We start from the raw sequence: 15,604 nt of genomic DNA, 5'->3' as shown, positions 1-15,604 counted from the left end.
AACATGCCCCTTTCAATTAGTGATTCAATTACACAGAATCAGCAGCATGCATGCCGTGACTGTTGGGTCTGTTGGATTTCTATTACTCTACTACACCTGCTAGTAAATTATTTGCCATGTAAAAATATCATTTCTACCAAAAACAGTGATTGATCAGGTCAGTGATGTCTGGCTGCTATCATGCTATACATTTTAAATTCCACGGCACTCCATTCTAAACATTGTGCTGCCCCCCCTCCTTTTACCTTAATATCACCGCCTATCACATCCTCTTCAGTCCTTTGTAACCTGCAATAGTAATTAGGGGTTTGCATCAGGGTGACAATTATTTTAATGGGTACCCTCTAAAATACACTAACAATGAAGTCTTGCAGTATTTTTTTTTTTTTTTTTTTTTAAAGCCTGGAATCTTGGAAACTCCCATATAAAAAAGATCCATAAAGCAATTAAGCAAGGAAAAGAGGCAAACATCTTTGTGCAACATGTTAAATTTACTTACAACATCATAATAAAATAGAAATCCACTCACACTTGCTGGTGCTGTTTCCCTGCACCCAGCATAAGAAACCTAAAACTGTTCACGCACAGTTCCATTTCCTAGATGAATGTGTGTGGGGCCGCTACTTAGTGATTTCATTGTGTTCTGGATCCACCCAACATGTTTCGGTCATAACTTTCATCAAGAGCAGAGGACTTGGTTTGAGTGTGTTGTAGTAATTTTATATAATATTATTTTGTATATTATAAATATTTTTGGAGTTCCAAGATGTAGCAATCAGCTACAACATCATAACAAAATAGAAATGCACTCACACTTGCTGGTGCTGGTTCCCTGCCTGCAGTATGAGAAACTTAAAATTGTATGAGCACAGCTCCATTTCCTAGAAGAATGTGTGTGGGGCCGCTACTTCGTGATTTCACCGTGTTCCTGATCCACCCAACATGTTTCGGTCATAAATTTCGTCAAGAGCAGAAGACTTGGTTTGAGGGTGTAGTAGTACTTTTATTTAATAATATTATTATTTTATTATTAAAAGTTCAAGTCTAGACCTACTAGCCAGGCAAACACCTTACTCTCCACCAGTTGCCCCACCAAACCTTGACCAGGTCTGCCTCCAACCCCAGCCCTGCCCCCAACCACGCCCCCTGGTGAAATTACATAATATAAAAAACAGCAATTATAACATAGCTTTATTATGTCAATGTAAACATAACAGCAGTAACTTAATAGAGTCTAGAGGGCAAGTGGTTAACATAAAACAATGTAAACATAAAATGAAAAAAAGTGTCCCCATCAGAGGCCTCCTTTACATCAGGTGTCCCCATCAGAGTCTCCCTTTACATCAGGTGTCCCCATCAGAGTCCCCCTTTACATCAGGTGTCCCCATCAGAGTCCCCCTTTATATAAGGTGTTCCCATCAGAGCCCCCCTTTACATCAAGTGTCCCCATCAGAGTCCCCCTTTATATAAGGTGATCTCATCAGAGCCCCCTTTACATCAGGTGTCACCATAAGTGTAACCTCACCCTTCCCCCTTTTACTCACAGATCTTCTTGTGAATGCAGCTTCTCCTTCTTTCCCGCCTTTGGTCATGTGATAAGTCACATGAGAAGGGGAGAGAGGAAGGACACTCCGCCTTCACTCCTTAGTGCCGGCTGTCTATTGCCCCCTGCAGGCAGGAGGGAGGAGAAAGCCTAGTCCTCCGTCCAGCAAGTGTCAGCAGCTGCTCCCTGTGAAAGGAGTGAAACTGCGATCACTCCGGTCACTGAGGAAAGGCACCAGCAGTGCGCCCCCCTCAACACAGTGCTCGGGGCAGGTTGGTGCTGCTGGTAGCCTGGGACACGCTTGCCTCCATGTTATTTTCACTAGCCAAATGCAAGCAGGCGAGTGGAAATTTCAAGCCCTGTTCTATAGGACTCAGTATTTCAGGTGTATTATATAATTCTGTATGACTATATAGGGTCTCATGCACTATTTTTTTTTTTCTTTTTGCACTTTGTGGAAATGGCTACACCAGAAGAGACTGCATGTCTGTATTTTATGTTAGGTTTTGAGCACTCTGAGTTGTGTTTGTATATGACATTTTTCCTTTTGGATTGTTGTACAGCACCTAGTAAGTTGGGCAGAATTGTTTTATTTCTATCACATTTTGAAAAACTTAACAGGACTTGAGTGTTCATTTCTAATTATTTTAGAACAATTGAGGTTGCAGGCATAGGAAACACTCAGCAATGTGCCCAGCCCAAGTCTCAATAGTGAAAGGAAAATGTAGCTGCTTCACGTTCTTCAGGTCCTATGCAGGACTGCAGTCCCCGCCCAGACCTTGTGCTTTTTACTTCCTGCTTTACGTAGCATACAGAGGAGTAATGGCTGGTAATGTATCTGTTGCATATTGTATCCTTATTGCTGCCTGTCTACATCTTCTGTGGGACGTAGAGCTTGTGCTGTGCACATAATGCAGTGCTGCCTTTATATACATCACATGCAGTCTGTATTTGTGTTCTTTACATAGCTGGTGGAAGGAAGAGAATGCTGCATCTCTTCTTCAACTGTGTGTGTTCATGAATGAAAGCTGAACTATGGGTATGATCTTAAATTATATTATTATTATACAGGATTTATATAGCGCCAACAGTTTGCTCAGCGCTTTACAATATAACGGGAGACAATACAGCAACAATACAGTTCAATACAAGAGGGTTAGGAGGGCCCTGATCCTGGGAGCTTACAATCTACAAGGTTACTTTTGCAGCTGTGGCAAACTTGACGCAGCTTGTTAGCAAGGCCTTTCAACCTTGGCCATTCAAATCAGTGGGGCTGTGCCACAAGCACGAGCACAAAAAACAGGCATTCGGGAGGGGGCAGGATCGCCTCCTGAATGCCTGACAGTGGCTGCTTAGCAGCACTCTAAAAACCAATCCACTGCTGATTGGCTAGTGTTAACTTAGTCTGAGTATACATACACTATATTGCCAAAAGTATTGGGATTCCTGCCTTTAAACGCACATGAACTTTAATGGCATCCCAGTCTTAGTCTGTAGGGTTCAATATTGAGTTGGCCCCGCCCTTTGCAGCTATAACAGCTTCAACTCTTCCGGGAAGGCTGTCCACAAGGTTTAGGAATGTGTCTATGGGAATGTTTGACCATTCTTCCAGAGGTGCATTTGTGAGGTCAGGCACTTATGTCGGACGAGAAGGCCTGGCTCGCAGTCTCTGCTCTAATTTATCCCAAAGGTGTTCTATCGGGTTGAGGTCAGGATTCTGTGCAGGCCAGTCAAGTTCCTCCACCCCAAACTCGCTCATCCATGTCTTTATGGAACTTGCTTTGTGCACTGGTGTGCAGTTATGTTGGAACAGGAAGGGGCCATCCCCAAACTCTTCCCACAAAGTTGGGACCATGAAATTGTCCAGAATGTCTTAGCATGCTAAAGCCTTAAGAGTTCCCTTCCCTGGAACTAAGGGGCCATGCCCAACCCCTGAAAAACAGCCCCACACCATAGTCCCCCCTCCACCAAACTTTACACTTAGCACAATGCAGTCAGGCAAGTACCATTATCCTGGCAAACGCCAAACCTAGACGCATCCATCGGATTGCCAGACAGAGAAGCGTGATTCGTCACTCCAGAGAACACGTCTCCACTGCTCTAGAGTCCAGTGGCGGCGTGCTTTATACCACTGCATCCGACGCTTTGTCACTTGGTGATGTAAGGCTTGGATGCAGCTGCTCAGCCATGGAAACCCATTCCATGAAGCTCTCTATGCACGGTTGTTGTGCTAATCTGAAGGCCACACAAAGTTTGGAGGTCTTTAGCCATTGACTCTGCAGACAGTTGGCGACTTCTGTGCACTTCAGCATGCGCTGACCTCGCTCTGAATGGTGGTGTGTTGTGAGCCAGTGACCCCTTGTGTTCTGTGCAGAGGGCAAGCTGCTTGCACAGAAACCAAGCAGAACCCAGAAGCCCATGGCTATCACTGTAGTAGCACTTCATCAGGTATGAGTAATGCATACTTACATTGTGTCAAGCTGGACCAATGTAACTATGCATTACTGATCATAGCTGGAGTTTAGCTTTAAAGCTGAACTCTGGGATAAGCAAATATTGTCTAAATACATGAACCATGTGCTTTTTTACTTGTACCTTGGTGTGCTTTGTGTATTTTTTCCAGATTTGTGCAGTAATCCAGTGTGAAACTTTGTCTCTGTGCTGGAGCTTCCAGTAACAAAGACTGGTCACTGCAGCTCTATCTCCTTGTGCAGGGTGACTGGTCTTGTATTGGCTCCACTGTAGTTTTCTGCAGGCAGCCTGTAGTTGGTGGGACCTACTGGGTCACTCCCACAACTCTGTTCTCTGTACAGACCAGTGATGATGTTGCTGCTATTTTCACAAGGTAATATCTGGGTTTGTATCTATTAAGGGGATGGGACAAAGCATGACCTATAGAAATGTGTATATACAGTACCTGTCCTTCACCACCCTAAATCTCTGATTCTATTGATTGTTGTAATGCACTCGCTCATACCCAGATGCACAGGATAATTTGCAGAAGCAACAATGGGAGAAGGAGCTCTGTGGGTGCGCTGAGAAGGTGAATATGTCTGGGTCAGAGGGACTTGAGGTATGGTAAGATGACGTGGTCTCTTTAAAGCAACTTGTCACAAACCTGGCCAATATAAACTGAGCATATGATGTAAGTATGCATAATGACATCAATGTCACAGCAATCAGTTGCTCCAAAGATATAGACTGCTGAAGGTATATGCAAATCTTGAAAAGTCATGCTTGGCCCTATTGTTCTCAATGTTTCCAGTTGGTCAACTAGGGTGCCCTTACATTAAAGGAATAAAAAGACTCAGGAATAAGAGGTAGGTCCTCACACCTGTGGACAGGAACAATGGTTCATACCAATCTTCCACTGAAGATGTAACCATGTGCTCCCACCAATGCCTGCACAACATACGAGGTGAATCTTAGCAGGAAGAGGGCAGGGTTTAGCACTAATGGGCCTCTGGTATTTTATATTTCAATGGTATTTATTGAATAGTTTTACAAAGGAAAAATACATAAGTTAAGCACTATCAATGAACACTGTTCCATCGTATATACAGATAGAAACACCAAAACAACAAAGTCTGCCGCAACAATTGGCAGTTAAGACAAGACATAAATCGTGGCCAATTCGAGGTCAAGTATATTTTGCCTTGCCAACATAGAATATACAATACAGAGCAGTACAAAAATAGTAAAAAGTACAAAGGAAAGAGTAGAAAGGAAAGTCCAGATAAGGGTCATTAAGGCACAGAGAAGTATTGGATCCACGGGCTCCATGTGTTATCACATTTTTTCGAGTTATTGTGTAGGACACGGGAGTTTGTGGTTAATCATGATCCAATTAAGTTTCTTTTTAACATAATCAAGTGGAATGACCGATTGCCTCCAGTGTCTAGCTATAGTAATTCTCGCTGCCAGAAACATATGGGAAATCAATTTATGAGATTTCTTGGGAACATTATCTGGAAATTTATGAAAGAGCACTGTCTCCGGGGATCTGCGAATATTTTTACCCATCACTGAGTTTACCAAATTGAACATTCGCATCCAAAATCTAGTTACAAGCGGGCATTGCCACCAGATGTGAAGCATAGACCCAACCTGGCCACAACGCCAGAAACACATCGCAGAGGCAGATGGATGCATCTTTGCAATCCGGGTGGGTATCAGATACCATCTCAGCAAAGTTTTATAATTAGCTTCAATTAAAGTAGTATTGATAGAAATTTTAGATAGTGCTAAGGCGATATCTTGCCAATCTGATAATTCGTAATTGACAGCTAAATCATTTTCCCAATGTTCCATGTTTACAGTTCGGGTCAGTGAGGAGAGCATACAGGTGAAACTCGAAAAATTAGAATATCGTGCAAACGTTCATTTATTTCAATAATGCAACTTAAAAGGTGAAACTAATATATGAGATAGACTCATTACATGCAAAGCAAGATAGTTCAAGCCGTGATTTGTCATAATTGTGATGATTATGGCTTACAGCTCATGAAAACCCCAAATCCACAATCTCAGAAAATTAGAATATTACATGCAATCAATAAAACAAGGATTGTACATAGAACAATATCGGACCTCTGAAAAGTATACGCATGCATATGTACTCAGTACTTGGTTTGGGCCCCTTTTGCAGCAATTATTGCCTCAATGCGGCGTGGCATGGAAGCGATCAGCCTGTGGCACTGCTGAGGTGTTATGGAAGACCAGGATGCTTCAATAGCGGCCTTCAGCTCTTCTGCATTGTTCTGTTTCATGTCTCTCATCTTTCTCTTAGCAATGCCCCATAGATGCTCTATGGGGTTCAGGTCAGGCAAGTTTACTGGCCAATCAAGCACAGTAATCCCACGGTCATTGAACCAGGTTTTGGTGCTTTTGGCAGTGTGGGCAGGTACCAAGTCCTGCGAGAAAATGAAATCAGCATCCCCATAAAGCTCGTCTGCGGAAGGAACCATGAAGTGCTCCAAAATCTCCTGGTAGACGGTTGCGTTGACCCTGGACTTATTGAAGCACAGTGGACCAACACCAGCAGATGACATGGCTCCCCAAATCAACACAGACTGTGGAAACTTCACACTGGACTTCAAGCATCTTGCAGTGTGTGCCTCTCCATTCTTCCTTCATACTCTGGGTCCTTGGTTTCCAAATGGAATGCAAAAGTTGCTCTCATCAGAAAAGAGGACTTTGGACCACTGAGCAACAGACCAGGTATGTTTTTCTTTAGCCCAGGTAAGACGCTTCTGACGTTGTTTTTCAGGAGGAATACAACATTTGAAGCCCATGTCCAGGATCTGTCTGTGTGTGGTGGCTCTTGATGCACTGACTCCAGCCTCAGTCCACTCCTTGTGAAAGTCCCCAACACTTTTGAATGGCCTTTTCCTGACAATCCAATCCTGCTGCTTGTGCACTTTTTTCTTCCACACTTTTCCCTTCCACATAACTTTCTATTAATGGGCTTTGATACAGCACTTTGGGAACATCCAACTTCTTTTCCAATTACCTTTTGAGGCTTTCCCTCCTTATGGAGGGTGTCATTGATGGTTTTCTGCACAACTGTCAGGTTAGCAGTCTTTCCCATGATTGTGATTCCTACTGAACCAAACTGAGAGACCATTTAAAGGCTCAGGAACCCTTTGCAGGTGTTATGGCTTAATTAGCTGATTAGAGTGGGACACTTTGAGCCGAGAATATTGCACCTTTTCACAATATTCTAATTTTCTGAGATTGTGGATTTGGGGTTTTCATGAGCTGTAAGCCATAATCATCACAATTATGACAAATCACAGCTTGAACTATCTTGCTTTGCATGTAATGAGTCTATCTCATATATTAGTTTCACCTTTTAAGTTGCATTACAAAATAAATAAACTTTTGCACGATATTCTAATTTTTCGAGTTTCACCTGTATATTGCAGAGACCCGGCCTCTTAGGGAATTCCTATTCCTGCAGGACAGTTCAAATGCAATGAGCAAAGGTGACTCGTCCAATAAAGCAAGCTTTGAGCGGAGAAATGAGACAATCTGGTTGTATCTAAATATTTCAGTAGCAGGCATATGTAACTTGTCTTTAAAATATTGCAGAGAATGTACACAAGCACCATTAAGATAGTCTCCTATCCGCAGCAAGCCCTTATTGATCCACCATTAAAAAGGGGCTGGTGTTAATCCAGGCACAAATTCAGGGTTGCAAAAAATCAGAGCAATAGGTGTATGTGGTGATACTGGTGACTTGCGGTGGCGTACCCTGTCCCAAACTGCCAAGGAGAACGACAAGGTAGTGCACAATATAGAAGGATGTAATCGACTAGGAAGCCACAGTAACGCCCCAATAGCCAAAGGATGACAGGAAAGAGCTTCTACAGAAACCCAATGGGAAGTATGCCCTCCAACCGTATAAGCTAGTTGGGTGATCTGCGCAGCTTGGAAGTACGCATGGAGATTAGGAAGGCCAATACCACCCCGCGATCTAGAAGCATATAATGTCTTCTGGTTCATCCAGGGCCGTCTATTATTCCAAATAAATCGAAGAAACTCAGCTTGTAGAAGCCGCAAATCTCATCATGGAATTGTTAACGGTATGGTCCGGAAGTAATAGAGTAGTCGAGGCAGAAACGTCATTTTGATTGAGTTGACTCTACCAAACCAGGATAAGGAATAGTCAGCCCAACGATGGAGATCATCCCTAAGTATTTTAAAGACTGGAGGGTAATTAGCCTGATAAAGTGTCTCGATGGAATTGGTAAGGTGTATTCCTAAGTAGGGTAAAGATTTATTCACCCATTGAAAATCGTAGGAAGTTCTAAGCTGCTGTTCATCAGATATGGGTAAGGAAACATTAAGGGTAGTCATTTTTTGGGAATTAAGAGCGGAGAATTGGCATAATAATGATAGTAAATTTGGAATAGTTATCAAAGGAGAAGTAAGATACATAAGAACATCATCGGCAAATAGGGCACATTTATGTTTCTGTTGGCCACAACGGATGCCATGGCTTTGGGGATGAGACCAAATTGCCTGAGCCAAGGGTTCAATTGCCAGAGCAAAAAGCAACAGCGAAAGTGGAAAGCCCTGTCTAGTCCCTCTGTGGATAGGGAGCACCGAGGATTTGTAGCCTTTGATGGAGACCTGGGCCAAGGGATTAGCATATAGCGAATGTAACAGAGCAAGAAACGTCAAGCCAAAGTCAAAGGCCTGCAGGGTAGTAAATAAATATTCCCACGTCACACTATCGAAGGCCTTATGAAGGTCCAGAGAAAGAAGTAAGAGTGCCCTAGAGAGAGGAGCATCCCAATTGGAACAGGCATCTGATATCAGGGTAATAGATCTACTAACTTGGTCTAATGTTTGAGTTGATATAAATCCCATCTAATCTTTATGAATATATTGTGCCAGAAAGGAATTAAGGCGTACAGCTAGGAGTTTCGTTAAGATTCTCAAGTCGCAATTATTGAAATCGGACAATAATTATGAATATCAGTAGAATATTTATTTGGTTTAGGAATGACACTAATATACAGTATGCCTTGTTCTCATCTAAAGGGACCACATCTTCCTCTCGCAATGAGTTAAAGTACAGTGTCGTTGAGGAAGTAAATGTTCACAAAACGTTTTGTAGTACTGGTTGGGGAGGCCGTCAGGCCCCGGGGATATATGTAACAGTAGTAATTTAATAGCTTTTAGGAGCTCCTCATAAGTAATGGGTTGTTCCATAAGCTCTTTATGGGCATCAGAAAGGGAAAGGATAGGCAAGGACTCTAGGAAGGATCGAATAGAAGAGGGTTCTGCTAGCTGTGGGGGGACTATATAGAGAAGCATAAAAATCGTGAAATTCCCGAAGGATCGTCTGAGGATCCTGCGTGATAGTACCCCCCGTCTACTGGAGTTTAGGTAGTGCCAAGTGAGTAAATTTGGGGGTAAGCTTACGTGCAAGAAGAGAACCTGGTCTATCCCTCCATGTGAAATATTCATCCAATGCAGTTGTTTTTCCACCTTTGTGGTGAGGCATAGGTTAAGCTCCAGCCGAGCATGTTCCACCTTAGATAAAAAAAAATCCAAGGTCAGGGTAATTTTATGTTGGGCAGCTAACGATTCATATTCTCTAGATTTGGTAGAGATCAACTCTTTGCAGGATTTTTTAATTCTGGTGGACAGCTGGATAAAAAAACCCCGAACTGAGGCTTTGTGGGCTGCCCAATTAATGGAGGAATTTGTGTCCTCCGCCATGTTAATTGCGAAATAGAGACTTAAGATGTTCACCCACTTCCAAGCAGCAGGCTTCACTTAGTAAGGGCTCATTTAATCACCAGTGTGGTTTAACCATTTTAACAGTCAAATTAGCGTTAAAAGTACAGGGTCGTGGACCGACCAAGGTGTCGATTATAATTTTAGCTGAATGCAACTTAGCGATCATGTCCGAGGGGAGGAAAACATGGTCTATATGGGAATAATGACTATGAGCGCTTGAAAAGTGGGAGTAGTCTCTAGAGGTGGGATTGGCCTCCCTCCACGCGTCAATTAAGTCATAATCGCGGCTTTGTTTAGAAGGCGATTTAAGTTTAATTACGTGAGATTTATCAAGTATATTTTCTCCTGCCAAAATCACATCTCCCTCTAGTTCTTTAAACAGAGACGTGAAAAGAGAACGGAAAAAGGCCACTTGGTTCGTATTAGCGGCATAGTAGATAAGAAAAGACACCATATTACCCTCTAAATGACCCTTCACCAGGAAGTATCGTCACTCCCTATCCCTTAAAACTTTAGTTTCAGCAAATGATAACTGTCTAGAAAAGCAGAGCACCACTCCTCTCTTTTTTTTGGAGGCAATAGCGAAAAAACAAGTCAGAAAATCCCTATGAATATATCTAGAAGTAAAGGAAGGGGCAAAATGTGTTTCCTGTAAGGCCACAATATCGGCTCCCAAAGACTTATAATGGGAGAATATTTGGAGTCGCTTAGAAAAGGAGCCCAACCCTTGGACGTTATGAGAGAGCAATTGGATCATGGCAGAGCATTGTTTTTAAGTAGACGTGGGAAGCAAGTGGCGAAGTCACTATCAGACAAACCCACCCATCCATATAAAGGGTCAATTAACCCAAGGCAAAATTCCCAGGTTGACCCTCAGACAAGAAAAGTAGAAAAAGTTAGGAAAAGGAAAAAAGATAAAAGTTAGGAACCAAAGACATCAAGGCCGAAGAAAGACCCGCATCCATACTGCAGATTAATTAACATAATGTAACGTAAGATAACAAAATACCAATATCCTAGACGCTAGGTCGTGGACTGAAAGAGTCTCCACAAAGTCAAAGAAAGGGGAGAGTCTTTGAAATAGGGAGTGTGCATAGACATTTCCCGGCGCCCCGAAGTCCACATGTAAAATCCGTAAAACTTTTAAAGCCACCAGAGTATTTTACCAAAATACATCAACCAGAATCATAAACCAGTTTGCGCACACACAGAGGGTCTCTGGTATTTTATAATACAAATATCAGATGACATTTAATTTATACACAGGAGTCTATAGTAGCCAAGGGACAAGACCCTTCATTCATGTACTTGTGCCTGCAGCAGCTGTTGAAGTGCAGTGGTGAAGGGGAGGACAAGAGCACAAACAGATGCAATTTTGGGCTGGAGAAGCAGCGAATGAAGAAAATTGAGTGGAGAGAGCACAAATATTAGGGCACTGAGAGTGAGAGAGAAAAGGGGAGCAAAGGGGTCAATGCTGAAGAGTTACCAAGGGGCACCCTGTGCTAGACTAATCTTTTGGCCCCTCATTTACCTACTAGCCAAGTTAAAAACACTTTTTCCCTGTCTACAGGTTAACAGATAGAGGTAAGCCATGTCCAGCACCCATCTGACCAACCTCTAGTATAATTGGGGCCCTAAGCCCCAAACGGTCTTTTTGCAGCTGCACACTGTGAAAATTTATGTTCACCCCTGTAAGGGGCAGTAGTCAGGAGAGGAAGCATGCAAAGGAAAGGAACCAGTAAAAGATTACCCTGGGAAGATTGGGTGCAGAACAGGTCACAGTCACTAAAGCCAGCCATAAATGGATTGAAATTAGGCTGATTTAGCAAGAACCAACCGAATTTCAATCTATGTATGGGCATGCTGGTTGTATTGAAGTTGATCCATCGATTGACTTCAGTAAAACTAGCCTGTTGGGTTTTTCTTGTTCAATCAGTGCTGGCAGCTATAGCAGTGAATATTGTATTCTGATGGGTGGGAAACCTCCCGCTGACAGAATACAAAAGCTCTGCAGTTCTGAATGTGTTGATGGGGAAATCAAGCCGTTTTCTTTTCTGCAACCTGTGGTTGCTGGAAAGAAACTTGTTTAAAGGGTAACTCCACTTTTGTGGAAAAAAAAATATCAAATAAAAAAAAAATAATATAGCATATACAATTACGATACAAGTCATATTGTACTTGTGTGTTCCTAAAAAATTACCTTTCCTTTTCAATCTGCAGTGCTGTAATTTTATGCAAAATGCAATGTAATATGGCTACCTGGAGGTGTTCTGTACACAGAATATGTACAGAACGCCCTCCAGCAACATCATTTCCTGCTTGTGTGATTGGATCACAGATTTTCCCAGACGTCTGCACTAAGATACAATTCAGATTTCAGGCATCCCCTGCAGCAAAGATATCATTTTTGGTAAGATACTCCAAATTGGAAATCACACCTAAAGGGTGCAGAGACTGCCACTTTCTTCATTGGAACCCTGCAAGTGCAGCAGCTGATAGATAATTTTGAAAACACTCCCATCAGATTCATTTTGCACATGGACACAGACAAACATTTATCTCTTTCTTTAGAATAACAAAAATTAGGACTCTGCAACAAAGTTTGTTAAAATCCTTGTAATGTACATTGATCACCCAGAGGGTAAGGTTTTTTCTCAACAAAAGTAGAGTAGCTCTTTAATGTATGGCCTGCTTAAGTGGAAGACTGACACACCCAAGGGAATGTTCTCTTTTTTTATGTCATAAAAGCAGAGGTGCAATCAATTGCTGTAAAGGCCACCTTGACTGATCATTACAAAAGAAATGTAGACTATCTGAGATTAACAAATGACAATATTATGTTCAATCAATGCACTACATGTTTGACCATACTTCACAAGGAAAGCATGGAAATTTAAATTGCAAGCTTTATGAAATGTAAACATAAATTGAAATACCTCTTAAACCGTCCATAGCCATATTATTAGGTGTAAAAAGTGACCTTGTCATTACATGAATCAATTTTGATCCTCTGACATCCTTATAAGTGCACATGAATATGATGGCCAATGCCCACTGTTGGTTTCAGACATATTTCAGCTGGCTATTATGTATTCTATATTTGCAGGTCTAGTGTTTTTTCTTCTCTATGTAAACCAGTTTTCTCCCTGTATAACATACATATCTATTTTCCAGATCAACTACATAAACTAAGAAAGGGATTAGTTGAAGGTTCAAACAAGACACTTATAACGGGCCTTCTGGATGACTTACTTGAAGAAAAGATATTCAATGATGGTGAGGTAGAATATATTAAAGAACAATACACTCTTTCAAGTGACAAAATGCGGCACCTTGTTGATACTGTGAGGAAAAAGGGAGATGCATCTAGCAACATCCTGATTCAGAAAGTGTCAGAAAGAGACTTGATGCTTAGCGAAAAACTTGGGATAACAGGTGAACTTCTGCAATTTTATATTAGGGATTTAGATACTTATATTGCTTTCCCATTAAACTGACAGTCCAATTTACAGTGTGTGTATATATATATATATATATATACAGTGCTCAGCATAAATGAGTCCATTCCTTTTGAAAAATAAGATTTTAATCAATATCTCAATAAACACAAGAACAATTTCCACAATTTTGACAAAACTGAGTTTTATAGAACATTTGTTTAGCTCATTACATGAAAGTAAGGTTAATAATATAACTTAGATTACAAAATTTCAGTTTTAATCAAATTAGTTGATGCAAAAATGAATACAACCCACAACAAAAACTACTCCATCTAGTATTTTGTATGACCTCCGTGTTTTATAAGGACAGCAGCAAATCTTCTAGGAGTGGAATGAACAAGTTGGTGACATATTGCAACATCTATCTTTTTCCATTCTTCCAGAATGACTTTTTAGAACCTGGATGCTGGATGGAGAGTGATGCTTAACTTGTCTTTTCAGAATTCTCCATAGGTGTTCGATTGGGTTCAAATCAGGAGACATGAATTACTTTCACTCTGTTTCACCCTGTTATTCTTCAGAAATGCAATAGTGGCCTTAGATATGTGTTTTGGATCATTGTCATGTTGAAAAAGTGCCCCACAGAAGGACACTGCCACCACCATGTTTCATTGTATGCACCATGCATTTTTCTTTGTACTCCTCGCCTTTGCGACACCATACAGTTTTGAAGCCATCAGTTTCAAAAAATAGTTATCTTGGTCTCTTCACTACAGAGTACAGAGTCCCAGTATGTTTCTGCTTTTTCATGGGCCCCGGCAAATTCTAGGCAGGCTTTCTTGTGCATGGGCTTCAAGAGAGGCTTCCTTTGTGGACGACACCCATGCATGCCATTCCTCTGCAGTGTATGCTGTATTGTGTCAAGGGAAACAATCACCCCAGTTTGGCTTTCTACTTCTTTAGCTAACTGCAATGAACTTGCATACTGATTTTTAGCAACCCCTCTCATCAGAAGACGCTCCTGTCAAGGTGTTAACTTCCGTGGATGGCCTGGATGTCTCTGCGAGATGGTTGCAGTTCCATCTTTGTTAAATTTTTGTATCACTTTTGCTACAGTATTCTACCTGGTAAGTAAAGCTTTGCTAATCTTCTTGTAGCCTTCAGCTTTTTTGGGTAAAGGAAAGAGTTTCTTTCCCTGGCCTTGTGATATTTCTCTTCCATATGGTGCCATTGCTGACAGCATGAAATGGGAAGGGGTTTTCTTTGTTAAGTAACACCCTTTTATAATCAACTGTCTGCTGGATGCCTGTTTAATGAATTAGACTCACCTGTAGTTGAATTCTTGTTAATTAGGATTTTGTTATCTAAAATTTAGCTTTGCTCCCAAGACTTTCATTGGGGTGTATTCATTTTTGCAATATGGACTTGAATGAATTTGTTAGGAGAAATACTTTTTTGTTTGTGCAAATTAAAAAATCCTGTTTGCAATCAATGGCCCACATTTGTGGGTGTATTTTGTAGTATAGTGTCAAAATGTGGATTCTGAAAGGAAAGTAAAGGTTTTCTAATAAATCTGTTGGAGTGTACTCATTTATGCTGAGCACTGTGTGTGTGTGTGTGTATATGTGTATGTATGTATGTATGTGTATATATATATATATATATATAGCGGTGAAGTATTAGAACCACTGTCAGCTTGTGTTCTGGTTGGAGAAATTTATCTTGAGTTGCTGTCCTGATAACTACATAATATGTTAAGGGAATGTCTCCACTGGTGAATTACATAAAATGTGAAGGGAATTGCTCTACTTTTGGGACAGACAACTGGATTTGCATTCCCGATGTCTCATAATTGTAGAAAGGCAGTCCAGTGTGTGAAGCAGAATGCTTCTGGTAAGGCTGCTCTCAAGAAAACCGGTTAACCCTACCTGAGGATGCAGAGTTTGAAGTCCACAAGTAATAGGTCTAATGAGAATGCCAGTACAGATTAGGTGAAGTAAAGAAGCCAGCACATTTCAAGGCCTCTGGTACTCCTCCTTTCTTTAGATGATGTCACTTTAATTTGACCTGATAAAAAAAGCATTTGGACTTTTTGATAATTGGTCTGGCACGCCTTAAATTTGTTACTTTTAAGCAGTAAAAACCCGACCAAATGTTTTTATTCCCTCCCTGCACTACTACAAATATTCTTTCTTACTACCTATTTGAAAGATTCCCTTCATTTGTTGTTTCAACATTCACAAGGGAGAGTGAACGCAAATATTCATGGTGGGGTTTTAGGCCACACTTGCGAATGGGGCAGTTAGCAATTAGATGCAGGAGACCCAACAGGCGTTCCCGGCAATTAGCTGCAGGCAGAAGCCAA

At 41.4% G+C, this 15,604-nt stretch overlaps 1 protein-coding gene across 2 annotated transcripts in view; it reads left to right on the top strand.

Annotated features, from left to right (window-relative positions):
• Positions 1-2,309: 2,309 nt before the first annotated feature.
• LOC149471052 (caspase-1-A-like) overlaps positions 2,310-15,604 on the top strand; it is a 39,500-nt gene continuing 26,205 nt past the window's right edge. Inside the window, exons 1-2 of one of the 2 annotated variants that reach the window (XM_089657141.1) lie at positions 2,310-2,372; positions 12,974-13,234. In XM_089657141.1, coding sequence (XP_089513267.1) covers positions 2,366-2,372; positions 12,974-13,234 — 268 coding nt within the window. In that variant the 5' untranslated portion in view covers positions 2,310-2,365. Of the gene's footprint in view, positions 2,373-2,505; positions 2,583-12,973; positions 13,235-15,604 lie in introns of those variants that run through there. The other variant, XM_089657145.1, reaches the window with a different exon arrangement.

The sequence above is a fragment of the Staurois parvus genome, unplaced genomic scaffold (genome assembly GCF_062004578.1).
Source record: "Staurois parvus isolate SC_StPar_1 unplaced genomic scaffold, SC_StPar_1.0 ptg000029l, whole genome shotgun sequence".
NCBI classification, from domain to species: Eukaryota; Metazoa; Chordata; class Amphibia; order Anura; family Ranidae; genus Staurois; species Staurois parvus.
Note: the sequence above shows the minus strand (reverse complement) of the source record. Positions and strands in the feature narration are given on the sequence as shown.